Below are 14,765 nucleotides of genomic sequence, written 5' to 3'. Positions count from 1 at the left end.
AGGGAATACAAAAATGAAAAAGACTGCTGTCCTTCAAGGACTTCATACCTTGGTTGAGGGTGAGGCTGGGAGAAAACAAGTACACAGATAATTTTATTACATAATGGAATGTGAAAACTGCCTTAGGCCTCCCCAAGATGAAGGAAAATTGAGGAAGCTTTTATGAAAGAGCTAGTATATGCACAGAACCTTGAAAGAGATGAATTTAAAAAAATTTAAATTGCTTCTGATTATAAAATAATACAGAGAAGGCAATGGCACCCCACTCCAGTACTCTTGCCTGGAAAATCCCATGGACGCAGAAGCCTGGTAGGCTGCAGTCCATGGGGTCACGAAGAGTCGAGCATGACTGAGTGACGACTTCACTTTCACTTTTCACTTTCATGCATTGGAGAAGGAAATGGCAACCCACTCCAGTGTTCTTGCCTGGAGAATCCCAGGGATGGGGGAGCCTGGTGGGCTGCCATATATGGGGTTGCACAGAGTCAGACATGACTGAAGTGACTTAGCAGCAGCAGCATAAAATAATACATAAACAAGTTATTAAAATTTGAAAAAATGGAGAAAAGTGTAAAAAAGAAAATGATATACCAGTAATCTCACCACCCAGAGATGACTGCTAGTATTTTTTTTAATTAAAAAATTTTTTTTTAATTAATTTTTTTTTGGCTGTGCCCTGTGGCATGTGGGATCTTAGTTCCCTGACCAGGGATCAAACTCTCGCCTCCTACAGTGGAAGCACAGAGTCTTAACCACTGGACCACTAGGGAAGTCCCTTTACTATTATTACTTAAAAATTTTTTGACCATTAGTATTTTTTCCAGTTTTTTTTCCTTTGTGTACATAAATCTTTTAAGGAAAGCACATACATTGAGTATAGGCAATTTTGTATCTTTTTTGCTCCCTTTAGCAATATAGCATGAGCTTTTTCTCAGGGATATAGGGATTTGATAGGTGAGGAAAAGCATTTAGGGCAGAAGGAATAATGTATATTTGGATGGTATAGAAAGGAGAAAATTCAGGCTCTGTTTTGGGAATAACAATTAAACCCATTTTAGTGGATGAACATTGGGAAATGGTCAAAGGTGAGGCTGGAAAGGAAGGTGGGGACAGAGCATAGTTTGCCTTGAACAAATTAAGGAGTTTCTATTGAGGGAATGACTTCATTGCTTCTGACAATTTATTAGTCTGCTGAGGAATGTGGCAAGAATGGAAGGACTAAGAAAATGTCAGCAGCAATGAAATCATTCCCTCAATAGAAACTCCTTAATTTGGAGATGGGCAGACCTAGTTTCAAATCTTTGGGCCGCCGCATGTTAGCAGAGACCTCCACTTCCTGCTCAGTGAAATGAGTGTGGAATACGCACTATGTTCTTGGGAGGATTAAACAAGACAGGCGTGCAGCTCCTGATCCAGAGGAGGCCTCCAGGGAACATTGCTTCCTCTTTCTCCAGAACCTCTCATTCAAGACTTGTAGCCCTTATAGCAGCCTAAAGGGAATAATTCCTAAGAGGCCAGTAAAGAACTCCTGAACACTCTCTTGGAATGAGAGCTGCATCATTTCCAAAAAGCTGTGCAGCTCAGCAGATGTAACTAAACTGTCAATACATTTTGGAAGCCCAGACCCACACATAAATTAGTTGGGTGTTTTTCTTGAATTTGGGCTTCCCTGGTGGCTCGGACAGTAAAGAATGTGCCTGCAGGGCCGGAAACCTGGCTTCAACCCCTGGGTCAGGAAGATCCCCTGGAGAAGGGAATGGCAACCCACTCTAGTATTCTTGCCTGGAGAATTTTGGACAGAGGAGCCTGGCAGGCTCCATAGGGTTGCAAAGAGTTAGACACGACTGAGTGACTAACACTTTCTCTTCTACTTTCTTGAATTTAGTTAAATGTTTTTCCATCACCTACAGGGCTGAAAAGTTAAGTAGCACTGAAAGGTCTAAAAGGGAAAAGTAACATCTTCTTTCTCTACCTAGTCCTAATCCAGGAAGGCCACCACTTTTAGAGCTGTTTTTCTGTGGTCTTTTACTTTATCTTTCTGCATGATAAATGTATTAGTTTATTTCTTCATGTTTCAATTTTAGCCATTGTCTGTTGACTTCTGTTGTTCCAGCTAAGGATTTAGCTTTCATACCACTCCTCTTTCTCTTTCCCATTGTCCTCCTGTCTCCTTATTTTAATTGAATCAGTAAATAATATTTATATTATCACAACTTTATAAATTATTAATTTTTGCTGAGTCAAGCCCAGGTACTATGATTTCGTTCCCTTTCCTGTTCAGCTTCGTGTTTATTCTGAAATTTCTGATCACCTTTTTATCCCCTTCTCATTCTTCCAGCTCTTCATACTCCCTGTTTTTTTCCAAATGGGTTCTTGGGGATAATGCTTTGTTCCAAGTACCCCCTGTTCCCCAGAAACTCTCCTTTTGGAATGCTGCCTCTGCTCTGGACATGCAGATCCCAGGATTCTTTACTGGTGCTCAGATTTAAAGTTTTGTTTCTGTCAGTTGTCAATCTGGACAAGTCATAGGAGTTAGATGATGTCTCAGGAACCTGGCCAAGACATATCTGGGCCCTTCTAGTTGTGTTATCTGGACGAACTTATATATTTCAGTGTCTTCTTACCTCATACGGTTGCCTTGAGATTATAAGTGAGCTTGCATAAATGGAGAAGCTTTGGAAGTTCTGTGAATGAAAAGTAGACTAGCTTATCCACAGTGACTTTGTTTCAGTGTTACTACCTACTCTGCATTTCAAAGGGCTTAGATATTATCCTTGCTGCTGTTTATATTTGCCTGTACATTCAACCAGATATCCTCTTTCTCCAGGAAAAATGAGCATCAGAGAGTAGGAGAAGTGAAGGACAGCTCTCAACACGTGCCTAGAAGGGTGGTGCTTGCTGTTTACACCTAGGCAGAAATGGGGGTGGGGTGGGGTAAGTTCTGCAGACTGATATAGTGGGGGAACTATTTTAGGAAGAGATTTAAGAGCATATTTTTGATATATTTATTTTATTTAACATGTAATTATGACATATAGCCTATGTGAAAAGTACTTTCTTATGTTTAAATAGCATGCAAAATCATTTGCAAGAGCAACAATAAATGAATTTTGGGGGACTCTTTATTTTTTAATGTCAGTGTCCAGGTTGCTTCCTATTGGTGCCATAAGGTTTTTCTACTGTTTGTTTATAATTAAAAGTCAATTATTGATGTGAAATGGTAACCCATTTACCATATATTATTACACTTTGGGTACGTGAGGTAGAGACTTGGGGACTGCGTGAATATTTTATTCACATGATACCTGCATCAGTTTGAGATTCTCTTGGTATCAAGTGATGAAAACCTATTTCAAAGTGGCTTAAAGGAAAAAGAGATTGTATTGGTTTATGGAACTGAGAAGTTCAGGGATAAACTTGCTGCAGGCCTGGCTTGATTCAGGAGCACAAACTATGTCTTTAGAACCCAGAGTCTCTCTCTTGGCGTTTCTTGGCTCTGTCTTCCTATGTGTTGGCTTTACTTGCAGGCACATTATTTGGGTGGTGGCCATTGCAGTTCTAGGCCTCCTTTCAGGCAGTTCAAGAAGGGGTGTCAGGATTAATCTTGATCTTGTTTCACATGCAGCTTTGGCACCTCTGAGTCAGTTACTTTGATTATGTGGACTCAAGGCCCTGGTTGGCCAGGCCTGGGTATCATCCCAGAGCTGCGGGTGGAGTTGTTCCACTGGAAACATTTAGATCTTAGGAGAATGGGAGGCAGGGATATCGTTCCCCAGAGGAAGACCATAGTTCTTTCTTTTTTAAAAAAATTATTTATTTATTTTAATTGGAGGCTAATTACTTTACAGTATTGTAGTGGTTTTTGCCATACATTGGCATGAATCAGCCATGGGTGTACATGTGTCCCCATCCTGACCCCCGTCCCCCCTCCCTCCCCATCCCATCCCTCAGGGTCATGCCAGGTGTACCAGCCCTGAGTGCCCTGCCTCGTGCATTGAACCTGGACTGGTGGTCTGTTTCACATATGGTGATATACATGTTTCAATGCTATTCTCTCTAATCATCCCACCCTCACCTTCTCCCACAGAGTCCAAAAGTCTGTTCTTTGTCTCTGGGTCTCTTTTGCTGTGGCACGTATAGGGTCATTCATTACTATCTTTCTAAATTCCATATAAATGTGTTAATGTACTGTATTGGTGTTTTTCTTTCTGACTTACTTCACTCTGTATAATAGGCTCTGGTTCCATCTACCTTATTAGAACTGATTCAAATGCATTCTTTTCAGTAGCTGAGTAGTATTCCACTGTGTATAGGTACCACAGCTTTCTTATCCATTCATCTGCCGATGGACATCTAGGTTGTTTCCATGTCCTAGCTATTGTAAACAGTGCTGTGATGAACATTGGGGTACACGTGTGTCTTTCAGTTCTGGTTTCTTCATGTGTGTGCCCAGCAGTGGGATTGCTGGGTTGTATGGCAGTTCTATTTCCAGTTTTTTAAGGAATCTCCACACTGTCCTCCCTAGTGGCTGTCAAAATATGCATAGAAACAAATGAAAATGGAAACACAACAATTCAAAACCTATGGGATTCAGTAAAAGCAGTGCTAAGGAGAGGGTTCATAGCAGTACAAGCTTACCTCAAGAAACAAGAGAAAAATCAAATAAATAACCTAACTTTACACCTAAAACAACTAGAAAAAGAAGAAATGAAGAACCCTAGGGCTAATAGAAGGAAAGAAATCATAAAAATTAGGGCAGAAATCAATGAAAAAGTGAAAAAGGAGACTATAGCAAAAGTCAACCAAACTAAAAGCTGGTTCTTTGAGAAGATAGACAAACCATTAGCCAGACTCATCAAGAAAAAAAGGGAGAAGAATCAAATCAACAAAATTAGAAATGAAATTGGAGAAATCACAACAGATAACACAGAAATGCAAAGGATCATAAGAGACTACTATCAGCAACCATATGACAATAAAATGAACAACTTGGAAGAAATGAATGAATTCTTAGAAAAGTATAACCTTCTAAAACTGAACCAGGAAGAGATAGAAAATCATAACAGACCCATCACAAGCACAGAAATCGGAACTGTAATAAAAAATCTTCCAACAAACAAAAGCCCAGGACCAGATGGCTTCACAGGTGAATTCTACCAAAAATTTAGAGAAGAGCTATTGAGTTGAACACCTATTCAACTTAAACTCTTCCAGAAAATTGCAGAGGAAGGTAAACTGCCAAACTCATTCTATGAGGCCACCATCACCCTAATTCCAAAACCAGACAAAGATGCCACAAAAAAAGAAAACTACAGGCCAGTATCACTGATGAACATAGATTATAAAATCCTCAACACAATACTAGCAAACAGAATCAAACAATTTATTTAAAAGATCATACATCATGATCAAGTGGGCTTTATCCCAGGGATGCAAGGATTCTTCGATTCTTCTATATTTGCAAATCAATCAATATGATACAACACATTAACAAATTAAAAGATAAATACCTTTTGATTATCTCAATAAATGCAGAGAAAGCTTTTGACAAAATTCAGCATCCATTTATGATAAAAAACCCTCCAGAAAGCAGGCATAGAAGAAACATACCTCAACATAATAAAAGCCATATATGATAAACCCACAGCAAACATTATCCTCAATGATGAAAAATTGAAAGCATTTCCTCTAAAGTCAGGAACAAGACAAGGGTGCCCACTCTCACCACTGCTGTTCAACATAGTTTTGAAAGTTTTAGCCACAACAATCAGAGAAGAAAAAGAAATAAAAAGAATCCAGATTGGAAAAGAGGAAGTAAAACTCTCACTGTTTGCAGATGACATGATCCTCTACATAGAAAATCCTAAAGACACCACCAGAAAATTACTAGAGCTAATCAATGAATATAGTAAAGTTGCAGGATATAAAATTAATATACAGATATCCCTTGCATTCCTATACACTAACAATGAGAAAACAGAAAGAGAAATTAAGGAAACAATTCCATTCACCATTGCAACAAAAGAATAAAATACTTAGGAATAAATCTACCTAAAGAAACAAAAGACCTATATATAGAAAACTATGACACTGATGAAAGAAATCAAAGAGGACACACATAGATGGAGAAATATACCATGGTCATGGATTGGAAGAATCAATATAGTGAAAATGAGTGTACTACCCAAAACAATCTATAGATTCAGTACAATCCCTATCAAGCTACCAACAGTATTTTTCACAGAACCAGAACAAATAATTTCACAATTTGTATGGAAATACAAAAAAACTCAAATAGCCTAAGCAATCTTGAGAAATTAGAGTGGAACTGAAGGAATCAACCTGCCTGACTTCAGACTATACTGCAAAGCTACAGTCATCAAGACAGTATGGTACTGGCACAAAGACAGAAATATAGATCAATGGAACAAAATAGAAAGCCCAGAGATAAATCCACACACCTATGGACACCTTATCTTTGACAAAGGAGGCAAGAATATACAATGGAGAAAAGACAATCTCTTTAACAAGTGGTGCTGGGAAAACTGGTCAATCACTTGTAAAAGAATGAAACTAGAACACTTTCTAACACCATACACAAAAATAAACTCAAAATGGATTGAAGATCTAAATGTAAGACCAGAAACTATAAAACTCCTAGAGGAAAACATAGGGAAAACACTCTGACAGAAATCACAGCAGGATCCTCTATGACCCACCTCCTTAAGTAATGGAAATAAAAGCAAAAATAAACAAATGGGACCTAATTAAACTTAAAAGCTTTTGCACAATGAAGGAAACTATAAGCAAGCTGAAAAGAGCCTTCAGAATGGGAGAAAATAATAGCAAATGAAGCAACCGACAGAATTAATCTCAAAAATACACAAGCAGCTCATATAGCTCAATACCAGAAAAATAAACAACCCAATCAAAAAAATGGGCCAAAGAACAAAACAGACATTTCTCCAAAGAAGACATACAGATGGCTAACAAACACATGAAAAGATGCTCAACATCACTCATTATCAGAGAAATGCAAATCAAAACTACAGTGAGGTACCATCTCACGCCAGTCAGAATGGCTGCTATCAAAAAGTCTACAAACAATAATTGCTGGAGAGGGTGCAGAAAAAAGGGAATCTTGTTACACTGTTGATGGGAATGCAAACTAGTCCAGCTGCTATGAAGACTATGGTTCTTTTAGAAGAAGGACAGTAGATGTGGGGTGGCCAGAATGTCAGGTCCACAAAGAGACCTGGCAGGGGCCCCTGCCCAGCAGGTGCTCCCTGGTCTTTTTGAATTAAATTGGTTATGTGCTAAGAGCCTAGAATTCCTCTGGTTGCCAAAGTAGACTTTCTTTTTCTCTCTGTTGTTCAAATCAGGAACTTGTTAAACTCAGGTTTACAAATTTGTCTGTTTAGTGTATTGATCTTGAAAACTCGGATTCCTCTATAAGGGCAAAGAAAGAAAGTGAAGTTGTGAAGTCACTCAGTCGTGTCTAGCTCTTTGCTACCTTGTGGACTTGTAGCCCGCCAGGCTCCTCCGTCCATGGGATTTCTCAGGCAAGAATACTGGAATGGGTTGCCATTTCCTTCTCCGGGGGATCTTCCCAACTCAGGGATTGAACCCAGGTTTCCCGCAATGCAGACAGACTCCTTACCGTCTGAGCCACAGGCTTCCCCTTTATAAGGGCTAAAGACCCACATATTGTTACTTTTAAGGTTTTACAGTGCTTTTGCTAAATGGATTTGCTGTTGGCCAATTCTGCTTTATTATTTGTTTCAAGAAATAACAAATTCTACTCTGTTGGGTAGAAATTTCTTAACATTGGATTATATATTTAGACCAGTGCTCATTGTAGCATTTTCTTTCTAAAAATATTTTTTTGACAGTCCACTAAAATGATGACAATGTTTAACAGGAGTGGTAGGATTGCGGGCAGTTTCTTACAGTCAGTTGGAGCTTCTTTCTTATAGTCAGTTGGAGCTTCCTGGGTGGCTCTAGTGGTAAAGAACCCACCTGCCAACGCAGGGGACACAAGAGACGTGGGTTTGATCCCTGGGTTGGAAAGATCCCCTGGAAGACGGCGTGGCAAGAATACTCTCCAGTATTCTTGTCTGGAGAACTCCGTGGACAGGGGAGCCTGGTGGGCTACAGTCCACGGGGCCACAAGAGTCAGACACGACTGAAGCACCATAGCACAGATGGATGCACACACACTGTCAGTTGCTAACAGTGTTCTCAACAAGCCAGGGCTTGTGGTATCCGATTGAGTCACATGTTCTACCCTTAACTTGGCTTGTTTTTCACGTGTGTGATCTCCACACGAGTTGATTCATTGTCTGGGTAGGAATTTCTGAATATTAGCTCACAATTAATCCGCATTCATCCTGCTGAATTCTTGCTCTGGGCTGCAACAGAAAGCCTGGTAACAGTATGTACCTGTTTTCTGTTGTTCCCTCCCCACAGAGGGAGGGCCAGCAGAGCATCCAGACACAGGAAGTACAGAGGCCCTGGGGCAGCAAAGAGCATGATTTCTTCTTGGCGCCTGTCAGAAGGTCTGCTCATGCCAGCAATTTTAGATCCTGTGAATACTAGCTTGGGTCCCATGAAATGCCTGTTTTTGTAGGTCGGAAGTGGTTAAGTAGCAGCAGCAGCGTACGGTTCAGCCTGTCCCTCCATCAGCGGTCCTGCTGTTGACCTGCAGGCAACTGAAGTTCTCTGGGCTGCAGTTTCCTCACCCCGATGTGGTTGGTCGATGGTTATTTTAGACAACTTTTTATCCCTGACATTTTATGACGCTAGTCAGGGCCAGGACAAGGTGAGGCAGGTGAGATGCCAGAAACACCAAGTTGAAGGAGATGCTCATCCTGCCCTTGTACAACCTGCAGAGTGAGAGCTCAGCCCCAGCCCCTAGTCCCAGCCCTGATTCTAATTCATTTTTCCATTCACATGTGAGGTTTGCTTTGCTGTTGTATAACCTGAGCTCTATCAATGATGCCCTTTTTTTTGTTTCTTTAAATGAGCAAGGTTTTTTTTTTTTTTTTTTTTAATTTTTATCTCTGTATTTTTGACTGCAATGGATCTTCATTGCTGCGCCTGGGCTTTCTCTAGTTGCGGCAAGTGGGAGCTATCCTCTAGTTGCAGCGTGCAGGCTTCTCATTGCGGTGACTTCTCTAGTCGCAGAGCGTGGGCTCTAAGGTACACAGGCTTAGTTGCCCCATGGCATGTGGAATCCTCCCAGACCAGGGATGGAACCCATGTCCTCTGCATTGGCAGGTGGATTCTTAGCCACCAGACCACCAGAAAAGTTCAGTGATGCTTACTGAGGCACTGTTCTCAACAAACCAGGGCTTGTGGTATCTCGTTGAGTCACGTGTTCTACCCTTAATTTTACTTGTTTTTCACGTTTTTGATCTCAACGCATGAGTTAGTTCATTGTCTAGGTAGAAACTTCTGAATATTAGCTCACAATTAATCCACATTTATCCTGCTGAATTCTTGCTCTTGGCTGCAACTGAAAACTTAGTAACAGTATGTACACATTTTCCATTTTCCGTTGTTTTTCTTTAGATCAGTCCAAAATGTTCGTGAAGGTTTTTAGTGAAATTGACCGGATGCCCCAACTTCTTGCATACTACTACAAGTGCCACAAGGTGAGAAGCTGTGAGTGATTGCCCCTGTGGAATGTTTGTAGAACCGGGCCATGGAGTCCCAGTTTCAAATCTCAGTTTCTTACTTAAAGGTAAAAATGTTTGCCTCCATGCTCTCTGGCTTTTTTCTTTTAATTAGCCAGTAGGGGGTGCCCTTGGTCCAGCCTCTGGATTCATTTAATTGTAAGTTGGGAAAAAGAGTCATTGGTTTTCAGCCTTTGTTTTTGTAGCTGGATTTCCTTTACAATGGAAGAGTTTTTAGTTTTTCCCATTTTTGTGTTTTGAGATTCCTTTAAAGCTCAATCGCTAAAGAATCTGCTTGCAATGCAGGAGACCCAGGTTTGATTCCTGGATGAGAAAGAGGCCCTGGAGAAGGAAATGAGAACCCACTGCAGTATTCTTGCCTGGAGAATCCCATGGACAGAGGAGCCTGGCAGGCTATACAGCCCATAGGGTTGCAAGAGTCAGACATGACTTAACGACTAAGCCGCCACATTTTTGTCTTTTAAGGGAGATTTTCGTCATAAGGTTTATTATGCCTTCAGTAAACCTTGAGAATTTTATCTGCTGTCTAGGTTTGTTGAGATTAGTTTGAAAATCTTGACAGCTTCCTGGTCTAACTTAATTCCTGCAAATCCAATGCTCACATGTCTTTTAAGCAGTGGAGTTAGGACATGAAGCTAAAGTACATCTTCATGGCCACCCCTGAGATCTATTCAGAAGAATGGGGGCGTGCTGAGTACATTGGCATGCTTTGGGAGAAAGATAAAAGGAGAAAGGATCACTTAGAGGGCAACAGATTCAAGCTCTAGATGACAACAGAGCAGGTGTTTTTCCTGCCTTCTGAAAAAATTATTCATTTATTTATTTGTCTGCATTGGATCTTGGTTACAGCATGTGGGGTGTTCATTATGACCCGTGGGCTTAGTTGCCCCATGGCACGTGGGATCTAAGGTCCCCAACCAAGGACTGAACCCATGTCCCCTTCATTGGAAGGTGGATTCCTAACCACTGGACCACCAGGGAAGTCCCTTTTCTGCCTTTTTTTAAGCCAGCGGTCATCCGTGGGTACCTGCTTGCCCGGGAGAGTGGGCAGTGGTGGATCTCTTGCTGAGGTCAGGGGGCAGGAGGGCAGCAGGCAGCGTATCCTGGCGGACCCAGTAAGGCCTCATTTCTTCTGCCTCCACAGGTGCAGCTTTTAGCGGCCTGGCAGGAGCTGTGCCAAACCGACCTGCCCGTGGACCGGCAGCTCGCTGGACTCTACGACGCCTTGCTCGGTGCTTGGCACACACAAATCCAGTGGGCTTCGCAGGTAACAGCTCATCTGGGTTTTCGGGAGGACAGAGCCCGTGGTGCCAAGGGAGAGGCCGATGACCTTGACACCCTCAGCTCTGCTTGAAGAACTTCCCCTTATGCTGCCATCACCAGAAGGGTTAAAAGATAAGCTTCAAAACCCAAGGCAGGCAAAGCTTCAGGTCTCCATTCAAACTCTTCTTATCGCTCTTATCTGTAGCTTAAATAGGATCTAATGTGACAGTGTTGCTTGTTGTTCAGCCAGGCAGCCCATGGAATTCCTGGAGGCCGTTATCTCCTGATCTAAAAGCAGGAGGCCCTTAGTCAGGTTGTGCTTGAGTGAACCAGACCTTTTTATCTTAACTTGGGGTAAAATTTACCTGGTCTAAAGTGAGTTTCCCTTGTTTTCACAATACACCAGGAGTTAGAGGAGCAGTATAGAGTTTTAAAGGTGCCCTCTGACTTAGGGCAGAGGTGAGGCAGAGGAACTGCATTTCGTTGACTTTCAGGAACTTTCCATCCTTTACCTTCTCGAATATTCAGCCTTAAAGGGTATAAATCACTGGTCCCACGTCTTCGTGCCAGGAAGTGCCCCGGATCTTCTTTTTTTTGTCTGAGTAATGACTGACTGGGCCTGTTCATGGTGTGGCTTATTATATTTTTTTCAAAATTCATTGTGAATCACCCTTCAAGTGCTGGTCAGTCATTCGCAGGCATGAACTTGACGGTGGTTGGAGATGATTCCTCATACAGGGTCACGTCGCTCAAGATCGTTGAAGCAGTCTTCTCCATCCTTGTTTCTTTCTTCTTGAACCATTCAGTCTGGGGGAAAAAAAAAAACCAAGCAAAACAAAAAACAACCCCCTGTGGAAGTTTCATGGTTTTTATGTCATTGTCAGTTTTCAGTGACCCTGTCCATCCACACTCATTTCTGTGTCCTTGTCTGCTGCTTCTATCAGGAGGATTACAACAGTTCATGCGCAAATGTACAGATGCCCCTCAGTGTCTGAGTAAAAGGATTTCGACTTCTCACACTTCTATTCAGGCCTCATCCCAAGTTTTGTAAGATGTGATGTATGTCCTTGTGTGCATGCTCAGTCCTGTCTGACTCTTTGCAACTGTGTGGACTGTAGCCCGCCAGGCTCCTCTGTCCATGGAAAATTCCAGGTAAGAATACTGGAGTGGGTTGCCACTTCCTACTCCAAGGGATCTTTCCAACCCAGGGATCGAACCCTTGTCTCTTGGTCTCTTGTGTCTCCGACATTGGCAGGCGGGTTCTTTCCCACTGAGCCAGCTGGGAAGTCCCTGTAAGATACAAGTATATGCTAATTTACACTTTTGTCCCAGGGCCCGTTTTCTTTTCAAAATGTGAGCCTGATACGTGACCGTTACCTCCTAAAGCTCAGTATAGCACAGAAGAAAACCAAAGGTGCCGGGGTGAATATGTCTCTGAAGACTTTTTATCCTCAGTATTTTAATATGAAAATTTCCCAACGTACAAAAGATTTGAAAGAATTGTGCAGCAAACACCCATGTACCCACACCTCCTGTGTTCTACAGTGAACATTTTGCTGTTTGCTTTACCACAGATCTAGCCATCTCTCCATGTGTCTATCTGTTCACCAACTCATCTTAGTTTTTGACTCATTTCAAAGTAAGTTGCAAACATCATTCACTTTCAAACATACATATCATTGGCTAGAGTTCAGTATTTGTTTACTGAGTTTTTTTAGGTAAATTGTGAACTGTGATGATCTTCAATATGCCATTTGATTAGTTTTGACAAATGCAGTTTAACCTCGTCCCCTACCAAGGTACAGAATGCAGCTGTCATCCTAGAAAGTTCTCTTGCATTCCTTCTCAGTTGGTCTTTGTGCCACCATCACCGAGGGCAACCGCTGGGCTGTTTTTTCCACCATAAATCAGTTCAGCCCGTCGTAGAATTTCATGCAAATGGAATTTTGCGGTGTGTGTTCTTTTGTGGAGGATTCTTTTATTCAGCCTGGTTTTGAAGCTTCATTCGTGTTGCTGTGTGCATCAGTAGTTCCTTTTCGTTACTGAACGCTCTTCCATGGTGTGAATATATCTCGGTTTTGTTTATTCAGCCTTTTCTTGATGGACACTTGGACTGTTTCTAGTTCGGTGCGATTGTAAGTGGAGCTGCTCTGAACCTTGTTCTATAAGTCTTTTTGTGGATACCACAGGTTCATGTCTCTTGGGTAAACCCATGGGAGAGATACTGCTGGGTTATAGAGTAGGTCTATATCTAGATATACAAGAAATCAGCACTTTTCAAGGTGGTTGTGCTTTTTCACACTCCCACACACGAGTACGCGAGAGTTCCGATTGCTCCACATCCTTGCCATCATTAGATGTTGTCAGTCTTTTTAATCTTAGCCATTCTGGTGGGTGTAGTATCTCCCTGTGATTTTAATTTGCATTTCCCTGATGACTAAGGGTGTTGAACTCCTTTTCTCATGCTTATCGGCCACTTGTATATCTTCCTTTGTGAAGTATCTGTTCTGGTGTTCTGCCTATTTTTTTAAAAAAATTGGGTAACTTGCTTTTTAAATTATTGAGTTATGGAAGTTCTTTGTATATTCTGGATATAAGTTCTTGATCAGATATATTTTGTAGATACTTCCTTCCAGTCCGAGCAGAAGTGTTGATTTTTGATGAACTTAATTTTATCATAGTTTTCTTATATGGTTATTCTTTCTTTGTCCTCAGAAACTATCACCACCCCCCAAGTTGCAAAGACATTCTTCTGTGTTTTCTTCTAGATGCTTGTTGAGCTTTTACATTTAGTTCTGTGGCCCATCTAGAATCAATTTTTGTATATAGTGTAAGGTGGGGCTTCCCTGGTGGCTCAGACAGTAAAGAATAAAGAAGCTGCCTGCGATGCAGGAGACCTGGGTTCGATCCCTGGGTTGGGACGATCCCTTGGAGAAGGGAATGGCTGCCCACTCCAGTATTCTTGCCTGGAGAATTCCAGTGTAAGGTAATGCCACATTGTTTCTGCATGTTGTCTGGGTTAATTCCATGCCCCTTGTTGTTAAGTTTGATCTTGTAGTCTTTTGAACCTTTTGGTGGTTCTTTAACCAGTGGCCATCCCTTGTGCCAGATCACTTTAAAGGAAAAGGGACACCTTTGAGCATGAGAGACCTGTTGGTTGGTCAGCTGAAACTGTCAGCTGTAAACATTATAGTTCCAGCTGCCCAACCAATTAGAAGGCTTTGGTTTAGAGTAGTTTAGTTTAATTCTTCCCCCGCCTCAAGTCATTTAAGTAGGAGATAAAAGTGAAGTAGATATTCATTGCCTAGTCCTTTCTCACAATACCAGGAGAAGAGCCAGGATTTCTTTTTCTAGATAAGAATACTTTTCATTGTCTCCATTGGTTCCATCCTTTCTTGTAGTAAAATGTTTCTTTTGTTAAATCAGGAAGTTGGACTGGGTGATATCTAAAGATCTCTGTGATTCTCTTATGTTTGGGGGATCATGGAGGGAATATTAATACTTTGGATAGAGACAGAGGAGGGTGTGTATTGGTGCAATTTTGTGTGGAGGCAGTGGGAATATATGATGGAGAAACACTGAATGCGAGACAGGAGTTTGGCTTTCTCTAGAAGGCAGTGAGCATCTGGAGCAGTAGTGTGAATGATGTTACTGTTTTAAGAATCACTTTGGTGTTAGACCATCGCCTATGTAGTTCCTCTGCCAAAAAGTCTCACCAAGAGGAAGCATGCAGATAAATCGAAGACCATTTTTTGAAACAACTGTCCTGGACTCTTCAAAAATGTCAGTATCATGAAAGAAAAA

At 41.5% G+C, this 14,765-nt stretch overlaps 1 protein-coding gene across 1 annotated transcript in view; it reads left to right on the top strand.

Moving 5' to 3' along the window:
* Positions 1–14,765, top strand: part of COG7 (component of oligomeric golgi complex 7) — an 89,771-nt gene that overhangs the window by 17,361 nt on the left and 57,645 nt on the right. The window contains exons 5-6 of the mRNA XM_004020838.5: positions 9,574–9,656; positions 10,843–10,965. Coding sequence (XP_004020887.2) covers positions 9,574–9,656; positions 10,843–10,965 — 206 coding nt within the window. The remainder of the gene's footprint in view (positions 1–9,573; positions 9,657–10,842; positions 10,966–14,765) is intronic.

The sequence above is a fragment of the Ovis aries genome, chromosome 24 (genome assembly GCF_016772045.2).
Source record: "Ovis aries strain OAR_USU_Benz2616 breed Rambouillet chromosome 24, ARS-UI_Ramb_v3.0, whole genome shotgun sequence".
NCBI classification, from domain to species: Eukaryota; Metazoa; Chordata; class Mammalia; order Artiodactyla; family Bovidae; genus Ovis; species Ovis aries.
This window is presented reverse-complemented; position numbering and strand designations above follow the sequence as displayed.